Below are 27676 nucleotides of genomic sequence, written 5' to 3' on the forward strand. Positions count from 1 at the left end.
ACGTGTTAATATATTACTGTTACTTTAAAAATGTGAAGGAAAACATCGTGAGGAAACCTGCATGTGTCTAATTTCATCGAAATTCTGCCACATGTGCATTCGACCAACCCGCATTGGAACAGCGTGGTGGAATATGTTCCAATCCCTCTCCGTAATGGAAGAGGAGGCCTTATCTCAGCAGTGGGAAATATACAGGCTATTACATTACTTTTACTTTACTTTAAAAATATGTAATGTTTTACTGTTATCTTAGACAGAATTACAAATACATAGTCAATATAACCCTATCGAATAAAATGCTCAATGGAACAATTCACATTGGAATTGCATAGAAATATCTCAACACCTTGATGGAAACTATGACATGCGAATTGAATTAACGACAGCGTATTCCTGTAACGCGAAGTTCCTTGAACGTTTGCCAAGTTATAATGTGATGGTTGAAGTCTTCTGACGCAACGTTAGCTGGTGGAAATTTACATGGTAACCCAATATTCGTAACACAATGTCATGACCAAATTTCAAATATTTAAATGCTTGTTTTATTTTTCGACGGTTTATAAATACAGTAGCTAAATGACAATTTTTATGGCATAGTTAGGTGGATTGGTAAATGGGTTATCTGTTACTGAAAGGAAATAATCATCGCTGCCCTTAGAAGTTCACGCTTTAAGAAATTTAAACGAAACCATACATCGGCAATGCGCCACCTTCCTTATGGACTGATATGGGTTCTCCACGTATAACAACAACAACAACAGCCTGTAAATTCCCACTGCTGGTCTAAAGGCCTCCTCTCCCTTTGAGGAGAAGGTTTGGAACATATTCCACCACGCTGTTCCAATGCGGGTTGGTGGAATACACATGTGGCAGAATTTCTATGAAATTTGTCACATACAGGTTTCCTCACAATGTTTTCCTTCACCGCTGAGCACGAGATGAATTATAAAGACAAATTAAGCACATGAATCAGCGGTGCTTGCCTGGTTTTGAACCCGCAATCATTTGTTAAGATGCACGCGTTCTAACCACTTGGCCATCTCGACTCTTTCTCCACGTACACTTGTCATTAATCCTTCAAATCAGTACACAAAAATCCTAGGAATTTGTGCTACACAGTTAAACGTGCACGAAGCCCTACCATTAACTGACGGTTATAATTAAAAATTGCCCAAAGGACCTCCTTTCTTACATAACGCCCCTTCCGATGTAATTTGGTTGATCCATTAGCTGAACTATTTTATCCAAAACATGCGAGAAAACATCCCAAGTAAGATCTTACGAAGCCTTCCTTGATTCGAGCACTATCATTTACGAGCATTAATTTATATTTTGATACTCCAAGCTTGCTAGGTTTGAATTTTCAAAGTACACGGATATCTCAGTTCTTCTATGCTATGATTTTCGTATTATTATTACTCTTGGCCCGTTTAATTTCAAAGATTACACCTTGAATTACTTCGACTGCTGGAATACAGATCCAAATATCTCATATTTTGAATACGTATTCGATATCTAGTACCTGACTTGCCTTCAGGCTTGTTATCTGAATTCTAAACTACCTAATTTTATTTAATTAGCTTCATATATCTACATAGCAAATTTGCTTCTTTGCATATGTTCGTTTTGACTTTATATGCTACGCAACGGATTTTAATACGGTTTACAAATAGTGATTGAAGATTAAGGTTTTGTATGTATAACACGTGTTTATTGCTATAATATTAGAGAAACGCCAACAATTTCAACTTTCCTAGCCGGAAAAGAAAGGATTTTCTTTTCATGTTCTTTTATCTAAACGATGTACTTAGACCATTATTGTTCCGTATAAACGGGTAGCTAATATTTATTAAAGTCGAATGGGTTGGTCCATTGAAATAAGAGCTATAATATACAATATACTTATTATAATAACGAGATCGAAAATCAAATTGGACATTTTATTTTATTTAAATATAAAGTGTTAGTTATCTTTGAAATAAAGTGTAGAACTTGGTAGATTTACGTGATTAATTTAAGCTAGTAGTACAGCTTTTTTAACTTTGCCGTTTCGTAAATTCAAATCGTTTGTATAAAATATATTGGTAAAAAAGGCATATTATTCGTTACAAGATTTTATAGATGATAAAAAAGCGTGGAGTAACTACCTGCTGACTTGCAGGCAGGATATATTACATACATATATAATTGTTTTTAACAAGCATGACTGTATTTTTTAAATTTTGAAGTAGAGTTACTACTGGGTTTCTTATCGGTTATTCTCGGTAGAATCTACTTTCTGAACTGGTGGTAGCTTCACTTAATTGTAAAATGACGATTCGAAAGTGCTTGTACTCGAATAAAGTTTATTTTGATTTGATTTGATTTGCTTACATGATGAGTTTATTTCAGATAATACTTTTAAAACAGTATCGATTCGTTACTAAGTAACGGTCCGCAGGAAGTTAATGAACTCATTGGTAACGGTCACGCTGATATACACAGAGGGTCGTAAATATATTGTGTTTTCTCAACGAAGTAAAACATTGTGTGTTTTGCTCGTGACTTGGCTTTAAAACAAGCATGCTCACATTAATCTAATCTCAATATTAAATCTGATTGAATAAATACTTTATATGATATAAACTCATACCGACTCTTATAATATAATTGTTGTTATTAAATAGAACTGCTTTTGTAAAAGTAGTATTTAACAATACATATTAATCAAACTCGAATAACGAAAAATAAATAATAAGTATGTTTACCTATAAAGAATATATCACAAGAACATGAATAACAAAGGAACTGATTTAATAAAAAATATGGAATAACGTATGTTTGCCGATAAAGACGAATTGAATGAGTAGGGAACGATGTTTGCCGTGACACCGCATTTATTAGAAGAGGCAGCGTAAAATGTCAAAAACCAATATCATACGAGTATTGAAATTACAATTTCAGAATAAATAAAACGACGAGTGTAGAAGCGTTTTCATATTATCCGATCATTTCATTCACAAATCCGATATAGATTTTGGGCTCCGATACGATATTAACAACAACAACAACAACAGCCTGTAAATTCCCACTGCTGGGCTAAAGGCCTCCTCTCCCTTTGAGGAGAAGGTTTGGAACATATTCCACCACGCTGTTCCAATGCGGGTTGGTGGAATACACATGTGGTAGAATTTCTATGAAATTTGTCACATGCAGGTTTCCTCACGGTGTTTTCCTTCACCGCTGAGTACGAGATGAATTATAAAGACAAATTAAGCACATGAATCAGCGGTGCTGGCCTGGGTTTGAACCCGCAATCATCGGTTAAGATGCACGCGTTCTAACAACGGGGCCACCTCAAATCTTCGATACGATATCGTAGGAAGTTAAATGTATGAAATATGTATCTGGCTTTTATATTGTCCGACCCGATATTGGATACAACATCACTACCACCGGCACCAAATCATGTCTGTGAACTGTCGGGCGATATTGTTTATAAGTGTGCTATCCGTGTATTTAAATTGTCTCTGTGAGCGCAGAGCCAGTTTTTGTTTTAGGTGCGTTTGGTAGCGTGCTAAAAAGAGTTTAAAATGCTCCCTGTAAATATCTAGCTTCTATAATGAGACATATCCAATTCTTTCTTTGTACAGGTCTTTTTTGCGTGTTAAGTGTAAGACAGACTATCGGAAAGGGCTGCGGATGTGCTGCAAAAACGATCCTGCAGCCTCTCTGTTTCCGTGCTGATGGCGGCCATTGCAGGGGTTTTTAGTGAGTACAATCTCACATAACCCGACATCCCCATAGGTATCTATGAAGATTTACCCTGCGTCAACAAAAAACAAGTATAAGACAGACTAAATAAAGCTAATCTATGGAGTAAATGGCCAAATCGGAACGACTGTGTCAGAAATATGTAAAAACAGGCTATCTGCTATCAGCTATCGTCTTCCATGGCATCGGATGATATGAAAAGGTTTATACAATTGATGTAATCTATATTACTTACGTCAAAGTTGAGAACTACTAATAAAATAAATTATTATGGGCGTAGCTGGAAACGAGACGCACGACAGGAATGAAAGACATTTTAATTTATTTTCATGAATGACAGACGGATGAGCAATTGCAATATCTAATGTTAGGTAGGTCTCGTCTGCTCATAGAGATCATTTTTATTTTATTACACAATCCTTAGTTTCACGTATTATGTGCAATTTGATATTACTTGGTAGGGCTTTGTGCAAGCCCGTCTGGGTACGTACCATCCACTCATCAGTTATTCTACCGCCAAATAACAGTCCTCAATATTGTTGTGTTCCGGTTTGAAGGGTGAGTGAGCCAGTGTAACTACAGGCACAAGACATAACATCTTAGTTCCCAAGGTTGGTGGGACATTGACGATGTAAGGAATAGTTAATATTTTTTACAGCGTTATTGTCTATGGGTGATGGTGACCACTTATCATCAGGTGGCCCATATGCTCGTGCGCCAACGTATACAATAAAAAAAGTCTCCTATATTCAGCAATACAAACAGTTCTTGATTAATATTTATTTATAATGATATACCATTCTACTTAACTACTTATATGCACTTGAATTTAACTTTAAAAGTTCTGATACAAACTTCGTCGATGTTTAAAAGACCAATCATCCATAATCAATATCATAGATTATAACCTCTCGACCAATGAGATCTCGTCAGTTCGATGTCTATATCTGAATATCTATTTGGCTTTTGTTTGTTGTTGGAAAAGGCTATACGTATTATTCAAAACAAATCTTTTTTTGTATAATACTAGAATGAAAATACACGCATACATTACACAAATTCCGTTTGCTTCTGCTTAAGACGAATTTAATGTATCCAAATTCGATGGGTTCACTAGTCCGCATCCCAGGATTCCATCAGCCTTACAGTTTTATTCACAGACCTACCGAATCAGAATCATGTCCAAAGATAGATACAGGAATGAAAATTGATACATAATGAGATGAGCTGAGATGGCCCAGTGGTTAGAACGCGTGCATCTTAACCGATGATTGCGAGTTCAAACCCAGGCAAGCACCACTATATATATGTGCTTAATTTGTGTTTATAATTCATCTCGTGCTCGGCGGTGAAGGAAAACATCGTGAGGAAACTATTGTGCTAAACTGTTGTACGTGTCTATTTTCATCGAAATTCTGCCACATGTGCATTCCATCAACCCGCATTGGAACAGCGTGGTGGAATATGTCTAAACCCTCTCCTTGATAGAAGAGGAGGCCTTATCCCAGCAGTGGGAAGTTTACAGGCTGTTACTTTTACTTTTAAAGCTTTTAAATGCGTGGTTTAAATATTTTACGTTAAATATTTTTTTATGAGTACGGTTGTACTAAATAGGTACATTAATAAATACAATAAATACATTTTTTTCTACTTTGGAGAGTTGTAAGAAATCTCCTTACGGGATAACGTTGAAGCAGGCCTTTTATTTGGTCTTTGATAATACACATGTTGAATATTTTTTTAATGTACATATTATATGCTATATATTTCTGTAAATAATACACCAATAAATTTGTTCTTTTTTCAGCAGTTAGGGCTTATCGTAAATTTGTTCAATGAAACATTTTTTGCTAAACTCCTTGCTTCATTTTTATATAATGTATAAAATTATATACAGTACTTCTTTATTTCATTTACTATACAAATATAATACATGTTTCTGTGTATATTCCCAGCCCTTTCGTCCTTTGTTTACCGATTGTCTCCCCAAGCGAAATTTAAATATTCAATTTGTTTTCGAAAATTTCTATGCATTGTTGTTCAGTGTTTAGGAAATGTAAAGAAAGTTACTACAATTTTATGTAAACATGTAAATTGCTTCCTTTATCTTTTAAAATTCAAAATATTATGCATATTTTTTTTCTCATCTCATTTGATTTTTATGCAAAATTCTCCGGGAGATAGGTATGAATAAAAAATTACTTACATTTCACTAAGTAACGGTAGTAAGGTAAGCCTTAATAAATTGCCTTAGTATCGAAAGAGTTTAGTATCGAATAAGAGGATTAAGAGTAATTTACCTCGCTTTACTTGAGTTACGTTGTTAAAGCTCCTTCAATTATCCATCGATGAAATCAATCGTCCATTAAATATATGTAAAAATTATATTGAAACTGCAATAAAAATACTCACATAACATTAATTTATGTCACTATATTACTTTACCAATCGATACATATATTATTTATTCGCTTATTGTATATTAATTATACCGCCCAACTTCGAATCTAGTTTTCTTACCCCCTTCCCGTTCAAAATCAACCGCCTTTTGTTTTTCTCGTGCCAGGCTGTACCAGTCGTCGCACCACGCCACGAGAGGATGTGACGGGAGTCTCACAATACGGTGTCGATAACCGAATCAATAATCATACTAATAAATGTTATTTCAATTAAAAAAACGTATTTAAAAATAAAAACCGTACTAAATATTATCATTTCAAATAAAATTATATAAGTATATTTAAAAAATCATGACAAAACTGCAGTAATATTTAATTTACGATGTGTTTTGTTGTTTAGGATAATATAGGGGAATCTAATGGTTATTTAACATTGATACTAGATGAAAACGTGGTTACGCACGGGCAAAATTATTATTATTTGACATATTTGTCAAATAATATTAATTTTGCCCGTGCGTAAATAATTAAAAAAACTGATCACCGAAAATAGAATTTCGAATACATTTTCTAAATCCGCCCGTAAACGTCAAACATGGCTTGTTGAACTGTCATGTCATTGAATTTCATGGATTTAATATAAATATATACTGTTGGAATAACCAAGCAACATCTGCATCAAGTGACACAACTTCCCTTTAAAAAAAAAAGGCGGGAGATTCGTAGTTGACACATTGAGATCGCGATTATAATTATTAGGGTGTAATGTGATTATTGATGGTTATTTCTGTTGTAGACTAAACGTTTTTCCTTTGTGGTAGATTGATTGTTATTGTAAATTAAAGATAGTTTTAGAGGTTAACCTACTTCCTACTTCTGGTTCTAAAAATAAATATATAGTTTAGAATACTAACTATTTTTAATTTACCCTATTATTAACCCTTAATGTTTGTATTGTTCTAGGTTAAGGATTAACTAGGAAATCACTACTGCTATACTTGGGTTTAAAATTTAATTGAGTTTGTTATCTCAACCGTACCGATCAATCACATTCATGTCCTCTCCATCCTACGTGACCTGGTGAAATAATCTGTGTCCCGTCAGAACAACTAAAACTCATGAAATTAAGAATTGATTTGAATTGAATATCGATATAACTCAATTATACGAATTTTGCGGATATATGTTGTCGACTAAAAAAAATTTTTTTTAGAGAGTCATAATTGTGTATAGTTTTCTATCGGGTCCATTTTTTTTATGGAATAGGTTGGAGGACGAGCATATAGGTCACCTGATGGTAAGTGGTCACCATCACCCATAGACAATGACGCTGTAAGAAATATTAACTATTCCTTACATCGTCAATGCGCCACCAACTAAGATGTTATGTTCCTTGTGCCTGTAGTTACACAGGCTCACTCACCCTTCAGACCGGAACACAACAATACTGCGTACTGTTGTTTAGCGGTAGAATATCTGATGAGTGGGTGGTACCTACCCAGGCGGGCTTGCACAAAGCTCTACCACCAAGAACCTGAGACCCCTTCGAGACCTGTACGAAAATATTAATATGGATATAAATAAAAATGACATTGGAGATTGTATTTAAAATATTTTATAAATATATTTCTTAGAAAAATATTTACTTGATGGTGAGATCTTATTGTTAATTATAAACTCAGACATTATATGGAAATGTAATCATTAATGTAAATATATCAATTAAAATGAAAAACTTTTGGCACATATAAGGTTTCGTATTACTATTCATTATTTTTATACAATCGACGAAACTCAGATAGGAACACTGTTCAGAGTCTGTTTGCCTGTCGATTAAATGTCACGTAACGAGTGAATGAAAATCCTGCAAGCTCTTTTATTACTGGTGACATACAACCAAAATCGACAAGTCAACATCAAAGTATATTTTATTCCAGTGTTTCACAGAGTATTTTTACAGAGCTATATTAAATAAAGCTGAAATCGGTTTGAATGTAGATTATATCGAGAAGAATCGTTAGGAAAATAAGTATCGTACGACACAATTTAGATGTAGCATCGACAAAATTCGTAAAACCGATCACATCCTAATAACGTACGTTACACAAATTAGTATCAATATCTATTTCTTATACGAATATAATCTTCACACAATCGTAATAACTAGTAAGAACATATAAAGTAATATATTCGTCAATTTGACACGACCATTTACATGCAGTTGCTGTCTCGGGTCGAACTGACGCGAGAATAGCGTCGAATGGCGCGATAGGAAGCTATTTCTATTGGTTGTGTGAGTCGGTACTAATCGGTTTTATTGAATTGGCCGATGCTACATCTAAGTTGTGTCGTACTATAGTTACTCTTTTCCAAAATTTAAAATACAAAGTTATATTAGTCGAATACAATTATGAATATAATATAACGTGCCTGAAATTCTTAGCTCCGCACTTTTTAATCATCTATATAATTTTCTGTTGAATAGTATCTTTTATTTATTAATGTTTTTAACAGTTTTGCTGGTGGTTGCTTATGCACATCCATATCAAATATATATAAGTCGTGATCGTGACATTTCCATTTATTTTAACGCGATTTGGGTCTGTATATGTCGTTAGTATAACATGCTTTCGAGCTTTTGATCGCATTATACGATATTCTGCTATAGAAATAATTTCAAGGGGAATCCGGAAGAGGGGCGCGGGACGCGCATGAAATACCAAATAGATAGACTGGATCGAAGCTTAAACAAAACAGTATTCGTGTGTGTGTCAAATTATGGATCATATAAGTTCAAATTGTGTCAAACTAAAGCAACATTATAGTATCGTATTCAAATTAAACGAATGAATTGCAGACGCCGAGATGGCTCAATGGTTAGAACGCGTGCATCTTAACCGATGATTGCGGGTTCAAACCCAGGCATGCAACGAATTTTCATGTGCTTAATTTGGACTTATAATTCATATCGTGCTTGGCGGTGAAGGAAAACATCTTGCGGAAACTCGCATGTGACTAATTTCAAGGAAATTCTACCACATGTGAAACCAACCCGCATTGGAACAGCGTGGTGGAATACGTTCCTAGCCTTCTCTTTAAAGAGGTCTTAGCCCAGAAGTGGGAAATTTACAGGCTGTTAATGCTGTGACTTATTCTGCAATTTATCTAGCGTCTCCGATTGTATAGGCTTAATCAAAATATGCTTCTTTTTTAGCCTTTTAAAAGGACTTTTGTATTATAAAGATTAAAAAATAGTTAATCTCTTGATATAATTTCTTTATCAAATCTAAAATTTAACTTACGAAGTTTCGGCATTTTACTTTGAGGTAATATAAATATTGAAACTGTTTTCCCTTTGCTAAACTGAGCTGTCCGGCCTATTATAATCTTTTATATACATGTGGATTACATAAAAGTATTATATTACTATATATTTAAATCATCAAAAAGATAGGTCTTTTATAATGTAGCGTTAATTATTTTGTAAAAAATAAGAGCAAATTTCCATAGATATTTTTTTTACTTTCTTTATTATAAAGAATTATTTAATATTCTGTTAAAAACGTTAATATAAAAAGTTTGTTTTACATTAAAAGTGTATATTAATGACAAAAAGGCTTTGAAATATCGTTGTTTGTATTTATATTTAATATTTTGTACATATTTAAACAAATTAATACGGTTTAATTAAAAAGGGTATTTTCTTTTGCCTAATCCCTGAAAGTATGACATATTCGTGCTTTCTTTATATTTAATTTAATTCTGTAACATTTCTTTTCAATATTTCTTTTACCTATACAATAAATCAGACTTTGATCGTGGAATCTATACAAATAGTATTTACAAAAGATATCGATTTTAAACGGTCATGTATTCAAAATCAAAATGTACTTTGTTCAAGGCTTTTACAAGCATTTTTGAATCGTCGACAACTATATTAAGTGAACCAATGGTTCGGAAAGCAGATTCTACCAAGATTAACGACAAGAAACTCTATTTCAACATATAAAAATACAGCCTTATAAGTACATACATATATAATTGTTAAATACAATTGCTTAAATAAAAATGCTGCTTGGAAGTCAACAAGTACTAATTCCACTGTATATTCGTATAGTCTTGCATTGAATAATATTATATATATATATATATATATATATATATATATATATACATATATTAGTAGGTATAACTACAATATAATAAAAAGGCTCGCAACCTCAGCTTGTATATAACTTAATCTCATGTCATCTATATTTTGAAAGTTAGACAGATAATTAATGAGGCAAGATGACATAACAGATTAAATTTATTACGATTAATTAAGGCAAAAAGTTCGAAATCACGGTATATACGGCCGCTTTTTAAGGACTCTATTTATTTTTGCAATTCATTGCGTGTTTTAAAGGAAGACTGAAAAAAAATCTTTTGATTAACCCGCAATGGCGTAGCGTGGTTGGCTAAGTTTCAATTATTTTTTACTTTTACATAAGTTTCGAATTCATTTTTAAAGGGATAATAGATAATAGAAGTTATGTTTCCAAACGAAACTCGTAAAAAAAAGTTAAAACGGCGTTCTAATTTCAAAAATTATCGAGATGATAAAAAGAGAAAATATACAGGGTCTAATAAATTACGAAGAAAAAATTGATTTGACAGTTTAATAGTTAGTTAGTATTAGCAAATGATAATAAGGCTCTGTATATACTGGTGTTCCGCTTCGACGTAATCATGAAAACGTGATCACACATTACTTGATTAATTATACAGCGTGATTTATAAACACAATATTATGTTTCCTTAATTTTATCTCATACTGCAATTAATACTTCAATATACTTGTGTTTTCGAATAAATCAATAATGTATACTTTTTAATTATGAAAACCTTTAAAAGGTATTTAAATTATAAATTGATCGGTAAGTTTTCGCGATCTAAGTTTGCCAATCTGAATGTATAGACATCTATTTATTTATTTATATTTATATACTCTTTATTGCACACCAATATAGACAAAAATAATAGGAACAATTTTACAAAAACAAAGAATAGAAAAATGTACAATAGGCGGCCTTATCGCTAAAACAGCGATCTCTTCCAGGCAACCTTTGGTAGAGGAGAGAGATAGGATGGTAGGAGTGTACAAATTATTTAATACATAAAAAAAAAAAATAGATACAATATATATATGTATATATACGACACATAAATAAAAATTCCATAAATATATAATTATATAATAATATAATATACATACACATTATAAATATATACATTTACATACTATAGATACTTACATAATAAATAAAATATTTAATTACAGTATTACTTCATGAAGCAAGATAGTGCTCTTTTATCATTTTTTTAAAAGAAGTAATGTTTGGTGCACGTCTTGCTTCTAGTGGAAGAGAGTTCCAAAGACGAATTGAATGGACTGTAAATGAGTTACTATAAAAAGATGTTGTATGGGGTGGTATTTTTAAAACCAAATTCTCTTCAGAACGAAGATTACGGCTACTTCTTTTACCTATACAATAAATCAGACTTTGATCGTGGAATCTATACAAATAGTATTTACAAAAGATATCGATTTTAAACGGTCATGTATTCAAAATCAAAATGTACTTTGTTCAAGGCTTTTACAAGCATTTTTGAATCGTCGACAACTATATTAAGTGAACCAATGGTTCGGAAAGCAGATTCTACCAAGATTAACGACAAGAAACTCTATTTCAACATATAAAAATACAGCCTTATAAGTACATACATATATAATTGTTAAATACAATTGCTTAAATAAAAATGCTGCTTGGAAGTCAACAAGTACTAATTCCACTGTATATTCGTATAGTCTTGCATTGAATAATATTATATATATATATATATATATATATATATATATATATATATATACATATATTAGTAGGTATAACTACAATATAATAAAAAGGCTCGCAACCTCAGCTTGTATATAACTTAATCTCATGTCATCTATATTTTGAAAGTTAGACAGATAATTAATGAGGCAAGATGACATAACAGATTAAATTTATTACGATTAATTAAGGCAAAAAGTTCGAAATCACGGTATATACGGCCGCTTTTTAAGGACTCTATTTATTTTTGCAATTCATTGCGTGTTTTAAAGGAAGACTGAAAAAAAATCTTTTGATTAACCCGCAATGGCGTAGCGTGGTTGGCTAAGTTTCCATACTTTTTTACTTTTACATAAGTTTCAAATTTATTTTTAAAGGGATAATAGATAATAGAAGTTATGTTTCCAAACGAAACTCGTAAAAAAAAGTTAAAAGGGCGTTCTAATTTCAAAAATTATCGAGATGATAAAAAGAGAAAATATACAGGGTCTAATAAATTACGAAGAAAAAATTGATTTGACAGTTTAATAGTTAGTTAGTATTAGCAAATGATAATAAGGCTCTGTATATACTGGTGTTCCGCTTCGACGTAATCATGAAAACGTGATCACACATTACTTGATTAATTATACAGCGTGATTTATAAACACAATATTATGTTTCCTTAATTTTATCTCATACTGCAATTAATACTTCAATATACTTGTGTTTTCGAATAAATCAATAATGTATACTTTTTAATTATGAAAACCTTTAAAAGGTATTTAAATTATAAATTGATCGGTAAGTTTTCGCGATCTAAGTTTGCCAATCTGAATGTATAGACATCCTTTAGGAGAAAACAGTAGGAAGTGCGTTGCAGCATTATAGACTTAGGATGGCAACACATATATACAATAACAGCCTGTAAATTCCCACTGCTGGGAGAAAGGCCTCTTCTTCCTTTGAGGAGAGGTTTGGAACATATTCCACCACGCTGTTCCAATGCGGGTTGGTGGAATACTCATATGGCAGAATTTATATGAAATTTGTCACATGCAGGTTTCCTCACGATGTTTTTCTCCACCGCTGAGCACGAGATGAATTATAAACACAAATTAAGCACATGAATCAGCGGTGCTTGCCTGGGTTTGAACTCGCAATCATCGGTTAAGATGCACGCGTTCTAACCACTGTGCCATCTCGACTTTTACACACATATATCCAACAGTAATATTTATTTAAATATTTGACTAATAGCTACCTAAGTATATTTTCACAGTATATTATATTTATTGTTAAGACTCACTCAATTAAGATTGAATGAATTGTAAAAATAAAATATTTCGAATATCTAAAAGAAATATATCAAATTTTCCTGGCACATGTTTTAATAATACATTATCAAAATGTAAATTAAAATTACTTACTGGGAGGGTAGTCTCTATAGCTGATGTCACTGTAGACAGCGAAGGGTGAAGCGCTGATGAAGGCTAGCATCCACAGGATTACGATGATGCGAGACGCCCTCGTGAGCCCGGCCATCGCATAAAGATGTAGGGGATGACAGATAGCCAAGTACCGCTCCAAGGAGAAAGCTGATATCGTCAGAACCGATACGTATGTTGCCCTATAGAAAAATAAAGCCAATATTAGTAATTGTAATAAATATTATAATAAGCGAGATACTATTAAAATGTCGCTATAACTTTTTGATTTGTTCAATTATAAAATATAGATAACTAGAAATTAACATTGTCACAGATCAAAAACACAAGTGCTGATAATAAAATCAACACTGTCCACTTATAAAAAAAAAAAAAAAAACAATATATATTACCTCATTGGTAACCTCTGAATTTAATTTATTTAATGTGGAGGATGTCACACATATTATAAATGTTATAAATTCAAATACTCAGGAACTTTTAGTGGTTCAGAACAAAAATGTCATATTGATCATAACAAGAGCATAAAATTCGACTAATAAATACATTTCAAACTTCAAAGAGTTCGCATTTCCTTTCGAATAAGCGATAAAGTTAATATTCAGACCGCGTATGTGAGTACTTATTCGTATTTTATTTTTATACGATATTGTTAAACTTTGAACAAGTTTAATGTATTGACAAAACGACATAACTTAGATGTAGCATCGGCAAATTGAATAAAACCGATTACTGACGATTTATACAACCAATATAAATAGCTCTCTATCGTGCAATTCGTCGCTATAAATTATCGCGTTAGTTCAATCCGAGGAAGCAAGTGCATGTAAATCGACTTGTCAAATTGACGAATATATTAGGTCATATGATTTTTACACAAACGTAATAACTTGTAATATCAACAAGTTATTACGTTTGTGTAAAGATCATATTCACATAAGAATAAATATTGATAATTTGGGATAGCGTACTTAATTCGAATGTTCTATCTAAGTTAGCCTATTTTTATCAATTAGCTTATGTTTTGTAAATTCATATCTACTTAAATATGACTTTACAGACCTAGTTTGAGTTTTAATTTTAGCCTTATATGTTTTCGTACAGTTTTACTTTTTATGCTAGCTGTAACTACCTTTAAATGAAATTATATGTATAATTGCAACTTAAGGATTGATAATTTTTATGTAAAATATCCACATGCAATTTTTTTGGTGGTTCTTTAATAAATAAATAAATAAAATAAATAAAATAAATAAAATAAATAAAATAAATAAAATAAATAAAATAAATAAAATAAATAAAATAAATAAAATAAATAAAATAAATAAAATAAATAAAATAAATAAAATAAATAAAATAAATAAAATAAATAAAATAAATAAAATAAATAAAATAAATAAATAAATGTGATCGGTTTTTGCCGATGCTACATCTAAGTTGTGTCGTGCTATACGTGAGAGCGTATTACCGATTACACCCAAGAATAGATTTATTTTTGAACCATTTATTATATTAACATCAAAGCCTTTTTATGTTTTTGACAGACTCCATCTTTGAGACCATGAATAGAGGTGATCCGTCATAAAGTATAAATTGATCTTTACTAAAGATACGCTATCATTTTACAATTTTAATGTCACGAAGAAAATCTATCTGTATTATAGACTTTTCGTTATAAAATATCATTTTTTCAATAATTTAATGGAATAAAAATGATACTACAGTCTCATTTTATGCTTCGGTTGATAAGAAACAATATTTTAGTTTAAGAGCTATTTTCACTAGTCACTCGCCCCGGTTTCGTCCAAACATCTGCTCAGGTGTAATATAATTATATAAAAAATTTGGAGTGTCTGTTTGTAATATTATAAATGCATAAGTATGTATACATGGTACCTACATATACCAAACAAACATATATTTCTACCTATCAACATAGCGTCACAGCCAGTCTATTCAATGTAAACGATCGGGTTCGTCTCATGTCAAATTTTATCCTTGCAGAATAGATATAAAGAGTTATTTGAAAAATATAAAGTGAACATTGCAACGCTTTTATAGAATACCTGACAAGACAAAGACGCATATCCATTACAGAAAACAGGTTGAAAATAGCGCACAAAAACAGCATCAATATCTATAGATTTTATCTTTATACTAGCGATCCGTCCCGGCTTCGCATGGGTGCAATACTGATACTAAATATAATACAGAATTTGTTTTTTTTTTTGATATCACATTAGAAATTATCAGTGTTTCTTTACTATATTGCCTATGTATTGTATACAAAAACCTTTCTCTCGAATCACTCTATCTATTAAAAAAAACCGCATCAAAATCCGTTGCGTAGTTTGAAAGATTTAAGCATGCATAGGGACAGAGAAAGCGATTTTGTCTTGTACTATGTAGTGATATCTTATATCTCTATTACAATTGAAACGTTAGATATGTCCGTTCATAGTGGTGTTTGTTGCATTTTGAGGACAAAATATGCTAAATTTTACAACGTAGTATTACAGGATGTATCCAAATATGTACCCACATTTTGACGACACTTGAAATAATGAATATAAAAAGCTCAAACGTTACGTAACATACAATATATCTGAATAAGTTGTTATGTGTCATCTATTTCTATCGGTGTATTATTATCGTATTCAAAAGCGATGTAATTGTTTAAATACTGCGTATAATGATTTAAAAATAAATTGTGTTTTAGTAAAATAAGCGTTTAAATTATAATCTTCATCCTATAGTCGATAATTTATAAGAGATAAACGTTTCAGAGTTTGTACAAAAAGCGATCTTATCGCTTGATAAGTGTCGCTTTAATCGCTTAAATACTTCCAGACGACCTTCAGGTAAAGTACTTGAAGGTGAAGTTCCAGTGTAATTAAACATAAGGAACATAACATCTTAGTTCCCAAAGTTGGTGACACATTGACGTTTTAAGGAATCGTTAATATTTCTAGAGCCGCCATTGTCTATGGGTGATAGCTACTTACTAGTATTATTAAGCCTTTGATTGAACATAATTAAAAAAAATTAATTACCATATTCAAATATATCAATTTCAAAATTTTAATCGAATACAATTTAAATAATGCAATAAATCGATATTTCAAATTTAAACATTGAAAGTGTACTTAAACATAAATCAAAATATACTTTATTCGAGTAGGTACGCACTTTTGAATCGTCATAAACAACTATATTAATTGAAGCTACGACCGGTCCGGAAAGAAGATTCTATCGAGAAGTACCGGCGAGACACTCAGTTTCAAGTTGAACGATTAAAATATCCATCGATTAAAATCATTACGATTATGATTACGGTTCTATTTCGTTAGTATGGGTCGTAGAAAGGAAATCTATACTATTCTGACACTCGGATGCTAATGTACAAAAAAATGTTTGGTTGTCACTCGTTTAGAAGACACGCGAGAGCTTCACAAACACGTCAACGTCACGGCTTATTCCATTATCGTGACATTTCAATGGCGGATCTCAAACTGTCCCTTTTAGAATTGTGGAATTATTTTACTTTCCAAGTATTTGTTTGGTGTTACCCTTATTTACATCAGGACGAATTTAACAGACCTTCTAGGAATACATAAGCCAGCTTGATACCTATTCAATGGATCATGAATATACAACCTTTTTGATGGCTTAGGTAGGCTTAGGTGAAAAATGGACCTGATAATCGAAAATACACTACCAACCTTGGGAGATGAGGTATTATGCCCATTGGACATATAGTTACTAGTAAAATTGATACAAAAATATAATTATAGTATGAATGATTCTTTGGTTACTTTTGTTATTTAAGTACTGTGTCCAAGGAATTATAAGATTACACATAAAAATAATAATTATGTACTACTTACGCCTCCGATATGAATGCTCGAAGTTTGCAGAAAACTAAACCCAAACTGTAAGGATATTGGTGCCAGTACACTGCAAGATCATTTGGAAGACCTGGAACAATATAAAAACATAATTATGATGATGTAATATACAATTGACTTTAATGGTTTCGGCTTGACGATTGATTCGTATGCAGTGGTGGCAAACACCTCTTATATTTATTAAAATATTAATTGTACTAATAATTCTGATGACAGTACAGTCTGGTATTAGTATTTTATGTTGATGGTTTTTAATTGAAATATCAGAATTGGATTTGAAACATATGATCTCGAAAATGAGATGAATCAATAATTTTGAAAAAACTTAAATAATTTTATGATAACAACAAATCCGTAGATACAATTATTATTCTACTTTACGAACCGATGGTGGCTTCATTTAGTATAGTTGTTAAATGAAGATACAAAAGTGCTTCAAAAAGCCTACTTGAATTAAGTTTACTTAGTATATTTTGTTATTTGTGGAGATATCCACCAACTTCCAATAATCAACTTTCGATTTAAATTATATTTGTCAAAGTAACATAAATTATATGTTTATACATATTTATCGTGAATCACAAACATAATTTTAACGGCAAATATTTGGAACGTAGAGACTTTTAAAGTCTCAATACAAAGTTACCGAAATTGGTGGCACAATTTAATTAGAATCAGTGACTTATTAATAAAATTTGCCTTCTTTCATGACAGACCTAATTCTGACAATATTAATTTAGGAGCCGAGTTTTTGATTAATATTTATTTCATTGGTATGAAGTTATAATTACTTTTATGTATTCTAGATTACTGAAATTCTTTATGACTTTAAACATTAATGGTAATTATATTTTAATTAATAGTAGTTTAATAAAACATAAAATTAATTTATTGTTAATTATTAACTTTAATAATATCTAATTTATCTCATTTTATTTACTTAAGATTAAGTTAACAACAAGAATACTTAATTATTAATGTAAGTTTATATAGTATATTTTTTTTAACGTTTCAAAAAATAATAGATGAATAAAAAATGTTTATACTGTATATAGCTATATACTGAATACAATACTCTTGTTATTATATATACATTTAATTACCAATATCAGGATTATTCCTGATAAGTGGATGTATATACAAACTATTATTCAATAATTCAGTAAGCTTTTAATTAAACAAATTAATTACTCAGATAAAATCTCAATAGTCATTAATATCGTTTTGTTAAAATATCAAATATATTTTATATGTGTTTGTGTATATACACAAACATCGACTACAAAAAAAAAAATAAAGAAAATATAGGAAATTAATGATTCGTCATATACGTGGTGCGCGGGAAATCTAGAATGTAACCGTCGTACCAAAATGGCCGCCGCCCGCCCTGCTACCATCGACTGGCTTTGTCACTCTTTTCTTATGCTCACCAAACGCCGTCAGGTATATTGTAATCACTTTATAAAAATGTAACGTAGGTGTCAAGATACTTATTAGTTACTAACATGGGTACTACAACAACGATATGTATTTCTTTTTAGATCAATTAAAATGCAAATATTTTAACTTAACTTTGCCAGATACCACTCAAGTAGTTTCGAAAGAATAATAAAGAATCTTTTGCAGTAGTAAGATCTCTTTCAGATTTTTTAACTAGACGTTAAATTTATCTAGATAGATTCTAGTTTCCTCGATGACTTTTGTATAAATTTTACTTGAAGTGTAACTTAACTTATACAATCAATTCATATAATTGATTGTATTTAACTTAAAAAAATGCTTTAACTTTTATCACTAATATTGAGTAACAACATAAATCTAAATTAGGTATGTATCTTTTAGAGATTTAGTAGTAACAGGGTTTTTTTTATGAAATATGTATGCAAACATCTGATGGTATGTGGTCAACATATGTTAGTATATGTATGAATATTACATAAAGATGACGCAGAGTTACTTGTAAATTGTTTTCATTTCGACTTTATAAATGTGATACTTTCGCCCAAGGGATTTTATGGATTTCCAAAGCCGTAACCGATATCGAATATCCCAAATACAAATCTATTCGATACCGTATTGGAATCCGATAGAAAACATTGTTCGTATTTATTTCGCGTATTTTTCATAGTCCTTTACATAAAGAGAGTATCTAATAGTTTTTTAAAGCTATTTCTTTATATATTTTTTGTTTAACTACATTTAATAGATTACATAACTATTTTTAATTGCATTTTTCTAAATCTTATATTCGTAGCTAAAACTATTCGAAGCAATCGAATAGTCCAAAATTATTTCGTATCCAAAATCGGTATAATAGTTTTCGTATATATGTATCCGTATACAGATTTAAAAAAATCTGCTTCATTATTATGATGCAATCACCAGAATGACAGTTATTATTTACGGGATATTTACCATGTTTTTTATTTTTATTTCGTTATTTCGACATTATCTACGAATGTCTTAATATTATCGGGGTTATTTTTATAACCACTTTCATTTAAAATCACCAGAATGATCATCTATCGCATTGAAAAGTTAAAAGTATACCTTTTACGAAATATTTAAGAACTACGACCGCGTACGTTTGCAATGCTGATGCCAGATATACTACAGAATTTGTTTATTTAAAACATCACAATAGAAAATTCTAAAGTGATGAGTGTTTATTTACTATATTCTCCACGTATTATATACAATCAAAATCAAAAATCGCATCAAAATCCGTTGCGTAATTTTAAAGATCTAAGCATGCATAGAGAAGACAGCGGTAAGCGAATTTGTTTTATATTATATGATGATAATATTTATTTTGGTATAGTGTTATTTTCTAATTTACTAAAGTAGTCTTTATTTACGCAGTCTCTGCACGAACGTTGAGATATTGTAGTTTCACTTTATCGTTGTATAATAATGATTTTACAGTTATTAGCTGTATATCAAATAACTAAAATATAATTCAATTTTCCCACTTGTAGTTTATGAATACATAACAAGGAAATACATATTTCACTATAAATACACAAAGTTCCGGACTTTGGAGACAGGGAATTTATATACTTTGTGAGAAAACAATATCTAAAATAGCAAAGGTTTTTCTATTTATGATGGAAAGCACTTTATATAAATGGTTCAGTGGTTCTCTGGTCGAATGACCGTTTCATTGAACAAAAAGAATGAAATGAATACTTAATTATGGAGTTTGATATTATAGCCAGTCAGTGGCGGATTTACAAATCTGTCGCTAGTAGGCTATTCAATTTTTGCTGCCCCTTACTTTTTTTTGCAACATTTATGATTTGTGGTCTATCGTCCTCATTACATCGGTTTTTTCCCGTTATTATAATGATTATAAACTAGGTGATATTTCTGTTAGTTAGTAGATTATTTATCCAACCCGCTATGTAGTGACGAGTATACGGATTACGTACGTAATATGTATACATATAGTTATATGTAAGTTCTTTTTTATTTCTGTAACATAATAACAAATTTGAATTAATTTGCCGCCCCTCTAAATCTGCCGCCCTAGGCTCCAGCCTACTTAGCCTATTGGTAAATCCACCACTGTATTTCATTAGTATTTTTTATGATAAAGGTGTCAAACTGATAGGAGCCACACCTGATGGAAAGTGACTACCATCGCCCATCGATATCTACAATTACCCTGTACTTGCAGGTGCGGTAAATCGCCTTTATGAAATGTCTAAGTCAGCAAAGTCTACAAAGTGGTCTTGAAAGCTGAAATTTTCGGACGACTAGATGTCGCGAATCAAACTTTGAATTCTGACGCGATGTCCTAAGGTGAAATTCAGCAGCTGTGTTTAATCTAAACTATGCCTAGAAATTTGTCTTGAAAATTGTGGTAAAATATGCATCTTTAACTTATTACCTTTGTTTATGTGGCAATCATTCGCTGACGTCATTAAACGTTAGTAAACTACATCATTACACTTACAAAAAATAAAAAAGTTATCTTTGTCTTCAAGCGATTACAAACAAAGTTTTAGGAGTCGCTTATGAGATAATCGTAAGACCGTGTAATTCGTGATAATGGTCGACGTTAGTCTGCCGAGGTAGATAAAATATTTTTAACGACCACTTTTGACGTGACAACGTCTTAAAAATTGGTTTGCCGGGTGACACTTCAAGAAACTGCGTTACGCTCCGCTCACAATGAGAGCGAGTGAGAGGCACGCGTCCCTTCCACTCGGGCATGGTTAGCCCGCCTAAGAGCGAGAGAGACAGACATAAAAAGTGAAAGTCACGCGTCCCTTCCACTCGAGCACAGTTGGCCCGCCTAAGAGCGAGAGAGACAGAGCGAGAGAGATAGGCATACACACCGATTCATGTCATAGCGCTTCTATTTCGCTTAGGCGCCTGCATACAAGTCTACACGTTGCCAGTTAATTGTAAAACAATTGTGTAGTGATAATGTGAAGGTAGTTTCGTCCATCGCAACAATTCAAACAGCAAAGGTAAATAATTTCAGACTGATAATATAACATGATGAAATAAATGAATATTTGAATTAAAATCGATTTATATTAACAATTAATGTGATTTAAATAAATGTTCTAACTTTTAAGTTTAGTTTTTATATTCATAACAATGTAAAACAAGTTAAATTTATTAATAACTTATAACAACTGATTGATTTAACATAAACCAATTTTGTGAATTCTTGAATTTGTTATTTATATTAATAACTGTTTCAACAAAGTTCAATTTAAGCAAAAATTTGAAATAAAAAATGAATTTAACATACACAATTTTTGTGAAATTTCAAATTAATTATTTATATTAGTAACTTTTTAAAACTACTTTTATTTTTTAAAAATTCTTGAAACAAAAAGTTAATTCAACAAAAACAAATTTTGTTAATTTTCCAAATTATTATTAATTCATAACATGAACCATATCAGGTATTTAACACAAACAAATTTTGTTCATTTTTAAATTGACTATTCATATTCATAAGTATTTGAGAACATTTAAAAATATGAGAAACAATAATTTCTAATTTTTCAATTTTAGTACAATGGAGCCAGATGTACAAATTCCTTCAACGTCCAGTACACCGATGGAGACTGATGATATCGTGCCACCAACGTCTGCCATACCTTTCGCTGTGCCACACACACCCCATAATGCCAAAGCGCAACGACAAAAAATATATAGAAAACGTAAGGCCGCGGAAAGAACTCCAGCGGAGGCAGCAGATTTTGCAAAAGCAGCCGCCGAAAGACAACGTAGATGCAAGCAACTTAGACTCGCCAACTCAGCTCTTGACACCGGCACGCTAGAGACAGCCACAGTGTCTGCTCCTGTGGTAATGGAAAGAACAGTTACTGCCCAGACCAGCGCTCAGCGACAACGTGCTTACAGACAGCGTAGAGCTGCTCAAATTGTTTCACAAATAAGTACTCCACCGACTCACACAGCAGTGCAACCGGAACAATCAGCCTGGAATATCAAATGGTCGTCGTCAATAAAGAGGTTTAAAACTACATTTCTGGACAACGAATTTGGCCACGCTTGCTCTGTTTGCGACCGACTGTGGTTCAAGAATGACCTTAAAATCATCACTGCTGCACAACTACAGGTCATATCGGGTGGGTTCGTTAAGGAAAATAGGCAACTACGCGAGGAGGATTATACGCATATTTGCAACACCTGTAGATTTTCGCTGAACAAACATAAGCTTCCTACCCTTGCAAAAGTGAATGGCTTCTCATATCCAGAAATACCTCCTGGCTTACCGCCACTGGATCCAATTAGTGAACGATTAATCTCACCACGTCTGCCATTCATGCAAGTGCGTCGTCTGCGGCATGACTTCTCTTATGGAATTATTGGTCAAGTGATCAACGTTCCAATCAACGTAGAAGACATGGTAAAATACTTGCCCCGGCATTTAGATGAGGACGACGTCATTAATGTCAACATCAAACGGAATCTCGCACACAAAACAAACTACATCAGCGGCTACATGTCCAAAAGGACAATCAAAGAATGGTTGGATGTACTTCAAAATTCAAGTCTATATCGCTTGTACGATATCAAAGTAGATTTGTCAAGGCTGCAAACTGTCGTGCCACCAGAGGAAGATTTGCAGGATGACTCGGCTCATCGAATCGAAACAATCGCCGCCGAGTGTACTCCGGAGTCAGAAATTCTTGCTTCCAGGCAGCATACACTACTGTGGAACGAAGAGGATTGCCTCGACATCGCACTAGGACATCGGGCCATGCCTCTGAACATCATTTACGACCGTCATGCTGAAGAACTATCATTTCCTGCAATATACTACGGCCAGCCTCGTCGCTTCCACATGGGAGTTTCAGTGACACCTTACATGATGGCAACCAGTGAATTACGACGAAGTGACAGACGCGGAGCCACGCCTCAAAAAGTCTTGTACGTTGCTATGAAGATTCTACGTCTCCGCATGGTAGATGGCATTTACAGCACATTTCGAAATGTGTCAACCACGGAAAACGTAACTCGACGCATGTTGGACGACCCGGAATTTCTTAAAGAATTTGTCGTTCAAAATCTTGCCTTCATGAAGTCAGTACCTAATTCTGTCCAGTATTGGGCCTCTCGCAAACGAGATCTGTTTGCGATGCTCCGTCAACTAGGTAAACCGACCATATTTCTCACTTTAAGTGCAAACGAAGTACACTGGTTGATATTACTGAACTTACTCCTCAAATTGAGTAACAAGTATCCTGGAAAAGTTGCTGAAGATCTAAACACGTCAGAGCGGTGCAACTTAGTGACCGACGATCCAGTTACGTGCTGCATATATTTCCACAAACTCGTCGGTACATTGATGAATATGCTGAAGGCAAAACAATCATATAATCCATTTGGCCAGTACTTTGTAAAAGATTATTTCTTTTGCATTGAGTTCCAGCATCGAGGAAGCCCCCACGCACACATTTTGGTGTGGTTGAATAATGATCCACACGAAGCCGTGTCAGAAAATATGCCAATGACCATCGAGCTCGTGGAGAAGCTGAGTTCTGTCGCCAAAGAAGATATGCCCAACGAGAACATCTACGCCAATCAAATTCACAAGCACACTTTCACCTGCACGAAGCGAGGTGAGACGACTTGCAGATTTGGGATCCCGTACTGGCCAATGCCTGCTACTCGAGTCTTGGTTCCAATGCCTCAGACTGATGGACGCCGGTCAACATTCCAAAAAAAATCCAAGGAGCTACGAACGTGTCTCAGCGAACGTACATACCCTAGCATGGATGACTTTCTGAGGGAACATGGTCTGACATTTGATGCATATCTTGATATAGTACGTTCAACCCTTCGCAGGCCAACTTTGTTGTTTAAACGTAACTTCGATCAACTTATGACAAACACGTTCAACCCTTACCTTGCTGGTCAAATTAATTCCAACATCGATATTCAGTTTATCTTAGATGAATACAGCTGCGCACAGTACGTCGTGGAATACGTGAACAAATCAGCTCGTGGAATGGGTAATTTGAATCGAGAGTTGACTAAAATGATGGAAGAACATCCTGACCGCGATTACACTGGTCAATTAAAAGCATTGAGTGTCAAACTTCTCAATGCAGTTGAAATGTCGGCGCAAGAAGCAGCATGGTATTTGTTACGACAGCCGATGAGCGAAGCAAGCCGTCAAATTGTGTACATACCAACAGTGTGGCCCTCAGAGAGACAACGTTGCCGCAAACGTCGGAAACAATTGGATCGCGAAGGAATCGCAGAGGACAGCACAGACGTGTGGACCAAAAACATCATTCAGCGGTATGAAGAAAGACCTCCATCTTTGCAAGATGTTTATTTGGCCGAGTTTGCGTCGTGGTATGCTAACTCTCGTGATTTCATTGACAATGAAGATGACTTGAACGTGCATGAAGATGACGATCCTGAACCGCCGACTGGAGAAAGAACGACATCGAGAGGATATCGCAAACGTCTGATCGGTCGAATCATACGATACAGATGCTACGACATAGATGAAACTGTCGATTATCAACGTGAGATGGTACTGCTGTACTTGCCCTTTCGCAACGAAGTCGCTGACATTGTTGATTGTAATAAATTTATACAATTATTCAATGACAATAAGGAAACTATCATGGAACGCAGAAAACTTTATGGGAACAATATTGACATCGACAAAGTGATGCAAGAGCTAGAAGCAATGATGATTTTGCAAAATTCAGACACCACAGAACCGACGGAAACAGAGTCAAGAAGAGTGTTTGTAGAACAGCTGTTAGGAGGAGAGGGAGCTGAAAATAACGATGATGTTAATGAAATCGTGCCGCAAAACGGATTGTCAGTTGTAAAAAAAGGAGCAACGTGATGCCAAAACAACAATATTGTGAGCTGCTACGAACTACAAATGCTGAACAACGTGAGGTGGTTCTTGAGGCTATACATCGTTTACATGGCTGCGGAGATGAGCTCCTACAGGCTCTACAAATCTTCTTCACCGGACCAGCAGGATGTGGCAAAACGTATACATTGAAGGCCCTCATGGAAACGTACAATCGTTACACTCAGAACCACAACTCACTCAACAACGCCCACGTTGCTTGTTCAAGCACAGGTAAAGCAGCTGTACCTCTTGGTGGAACAACAGTTCACTCAGCATTTCGCCTAACAACTTCTCGAGTTACAAGACTTCTATCAGCTACAAACTTGCAAGCCTATTATAGAAATATGTTCGTTGGCGTGAGAGCAGTTTTCATTGACGAGATCAGTATGTTGAGTGCAGCTATCCTCGGTAAAATCAATTATCGATTGCAACAGATAACCGGCATATACGACCAACTTGGTCGTATATGCCGGTTTCGGAGGCCTTCACATCATCTTATGCGGCGATTTCAGACAGCTGCCGCCTGTACGCGCTACTTCGTGTTACACAGTGCCAATCAACTCAGTCCGTGTTGTACGACAAACTGACGAGCTGTTTTCGAGAATTCTGACTAAAATTGGAGATGGACTTAAACTAAGTGTCAATAATATCAAACTTATAGAATCCAGACATAAGTCAGAGTCCTGGTGCAAAGAGAACGTACCTGACGCTGTTCGGTTGTTTTTGAGGTTGATTCATACAATCGAAAAGCAATTAACAACGCACACAACTGTATTGCCACTGATATCATGCTCGGATATTCCAGTAATTCTGAGAGGGGCCAACAGCAAGGAAAACTTCACAAGATGTCGGTTGCAGAGACAGTCGGATTGCCTTACATGCTGCCCTTAGCAGTGGGATACCCTTACATGATAACGTCTAACATCAACGTAGGAGATGGATTGGTAAACGGCAGTATTGGAGTCTTGCGACACATCGAACGTCAGCCAGCTGATCCAGCCGAAGCAGGACCATTGACCAGCACGACGTCACCGCCCACAAAAGATGAAATTATCACTCTTTGGTTCGAGTTTCCAGACAAAAGTACGGGTGCCAGTGCAAAACTCAAAAGTCGACCACATGTACTCAGCAAACCAAACACTTTGTCCGTTGATTGGGTGCCGGTGTACAAAAAAGTGGTCAACATCACATTGACAAAAACAGTGAAATGCAAACGCAAACAATTTCCTTGCGTACCTGCCTTGACGTTGCGTTGCCTCCTTGTGCCATTACGATTCACAAATCACAAGGTGGGACGTTTGATGTAATCGTGTATAAATACTCCTCCAAGCAACCACAACAATAAGTATATGTAGCCATGAGCCGCGTAACGAGTATCAACGGATTGCATATCATCACGAAGAAGGACTCTCCTTTGATTTTCAAACATGGGCGCGAAGGAAACCACTCACAAACTACACGAGATATTCGCACTGAATATATTCGACTCCAAGGACACACTTTGCAAACCACCACTAAAAAGGCAGTCAAATTCTGTGACGATGCTACCAGTGCTGGACAAACTATCGTGACGAACATCAATTGTCAAAGTTTGAGTGCTCATGCCACAGACATTGAAACAGATACAGTGATTCCAAGATCTGACTATTTAGTACTGACCGAAACGTGGATGCGCGACACTTGTGAACCACATGCAATCAAGAATTGTTTAGTTGATTAGTTTGAATTTAACAATAAATATATATTAATGTAGCCTAAGTCACTCCTTATTATATCAGTTATCTGCCAGTGAATGTCAAATGTCAAATCAAATGTCAAAATCGGTCCAGCCGTTTCAGAGATGAGCCGAAACAGAAAGACAGACAAACAAAATTGTAAAAAATCTTGTTTTGGTATAGGTACCGTGTATACATACATATGCATACAAACAGACACT

General features: G+C 33.6%; 2 protein-coding genes across 2 annotated transcripts in view; one reads left to right on the forward strand and one right to left on the reverse strand.

Moving 5' to 3' along the window:
- The window catches only part of LOC124537997 (neuropeptides capa receptor-like), a 134781-nt gene that overhangs the window by 49577 nt on the left and 57528 nt on the right, over positions 1–27676 (reverse strand). The window contains exons 2-3 of the mRNA XM_047114999.1: positions 17343–17433; positions 13438–13637 (exon numbers count right to left, since the gene is read on the reverse strand). Coding sequence (XP_046970955.1) covers positions 13438–13637; positions 17343–17433 — 291 coding nt within the window. The remainder of the gene's footprint in view (positions 1–13437; positions 13638–17342; positions 17434–27676) is intronic.
- On the forward strand, positions 21743–26186 carry LOC124537996. The gene is made up of 2 exons (XM_047114998.1): positions 21743–21841; positions 22401–26186. Exon 2 carries the CDS (start codon positions 22405–22407, stop codon positions 25723–25725), a length of 3321 nt encoding a protein of 1106 aa, XP_046970954.1. The 5' UTR covers positions 21743–21841; positions 22401–22404; the 3' UTR covers positions 25726–26186.

Source organism: Vanessa cardui, chromosome 19 (assembly GCF_905220365.1).
Source record: "Vanessa cardui chromosome 19, ilVanCard2.1, whole genome shotgun sequence".
NCBI lineage: Eukaryota > Metazoa > Arthropoda > Insecta > Lepidoptera > Nymphalidae > Vanessa > Vanessa cardui.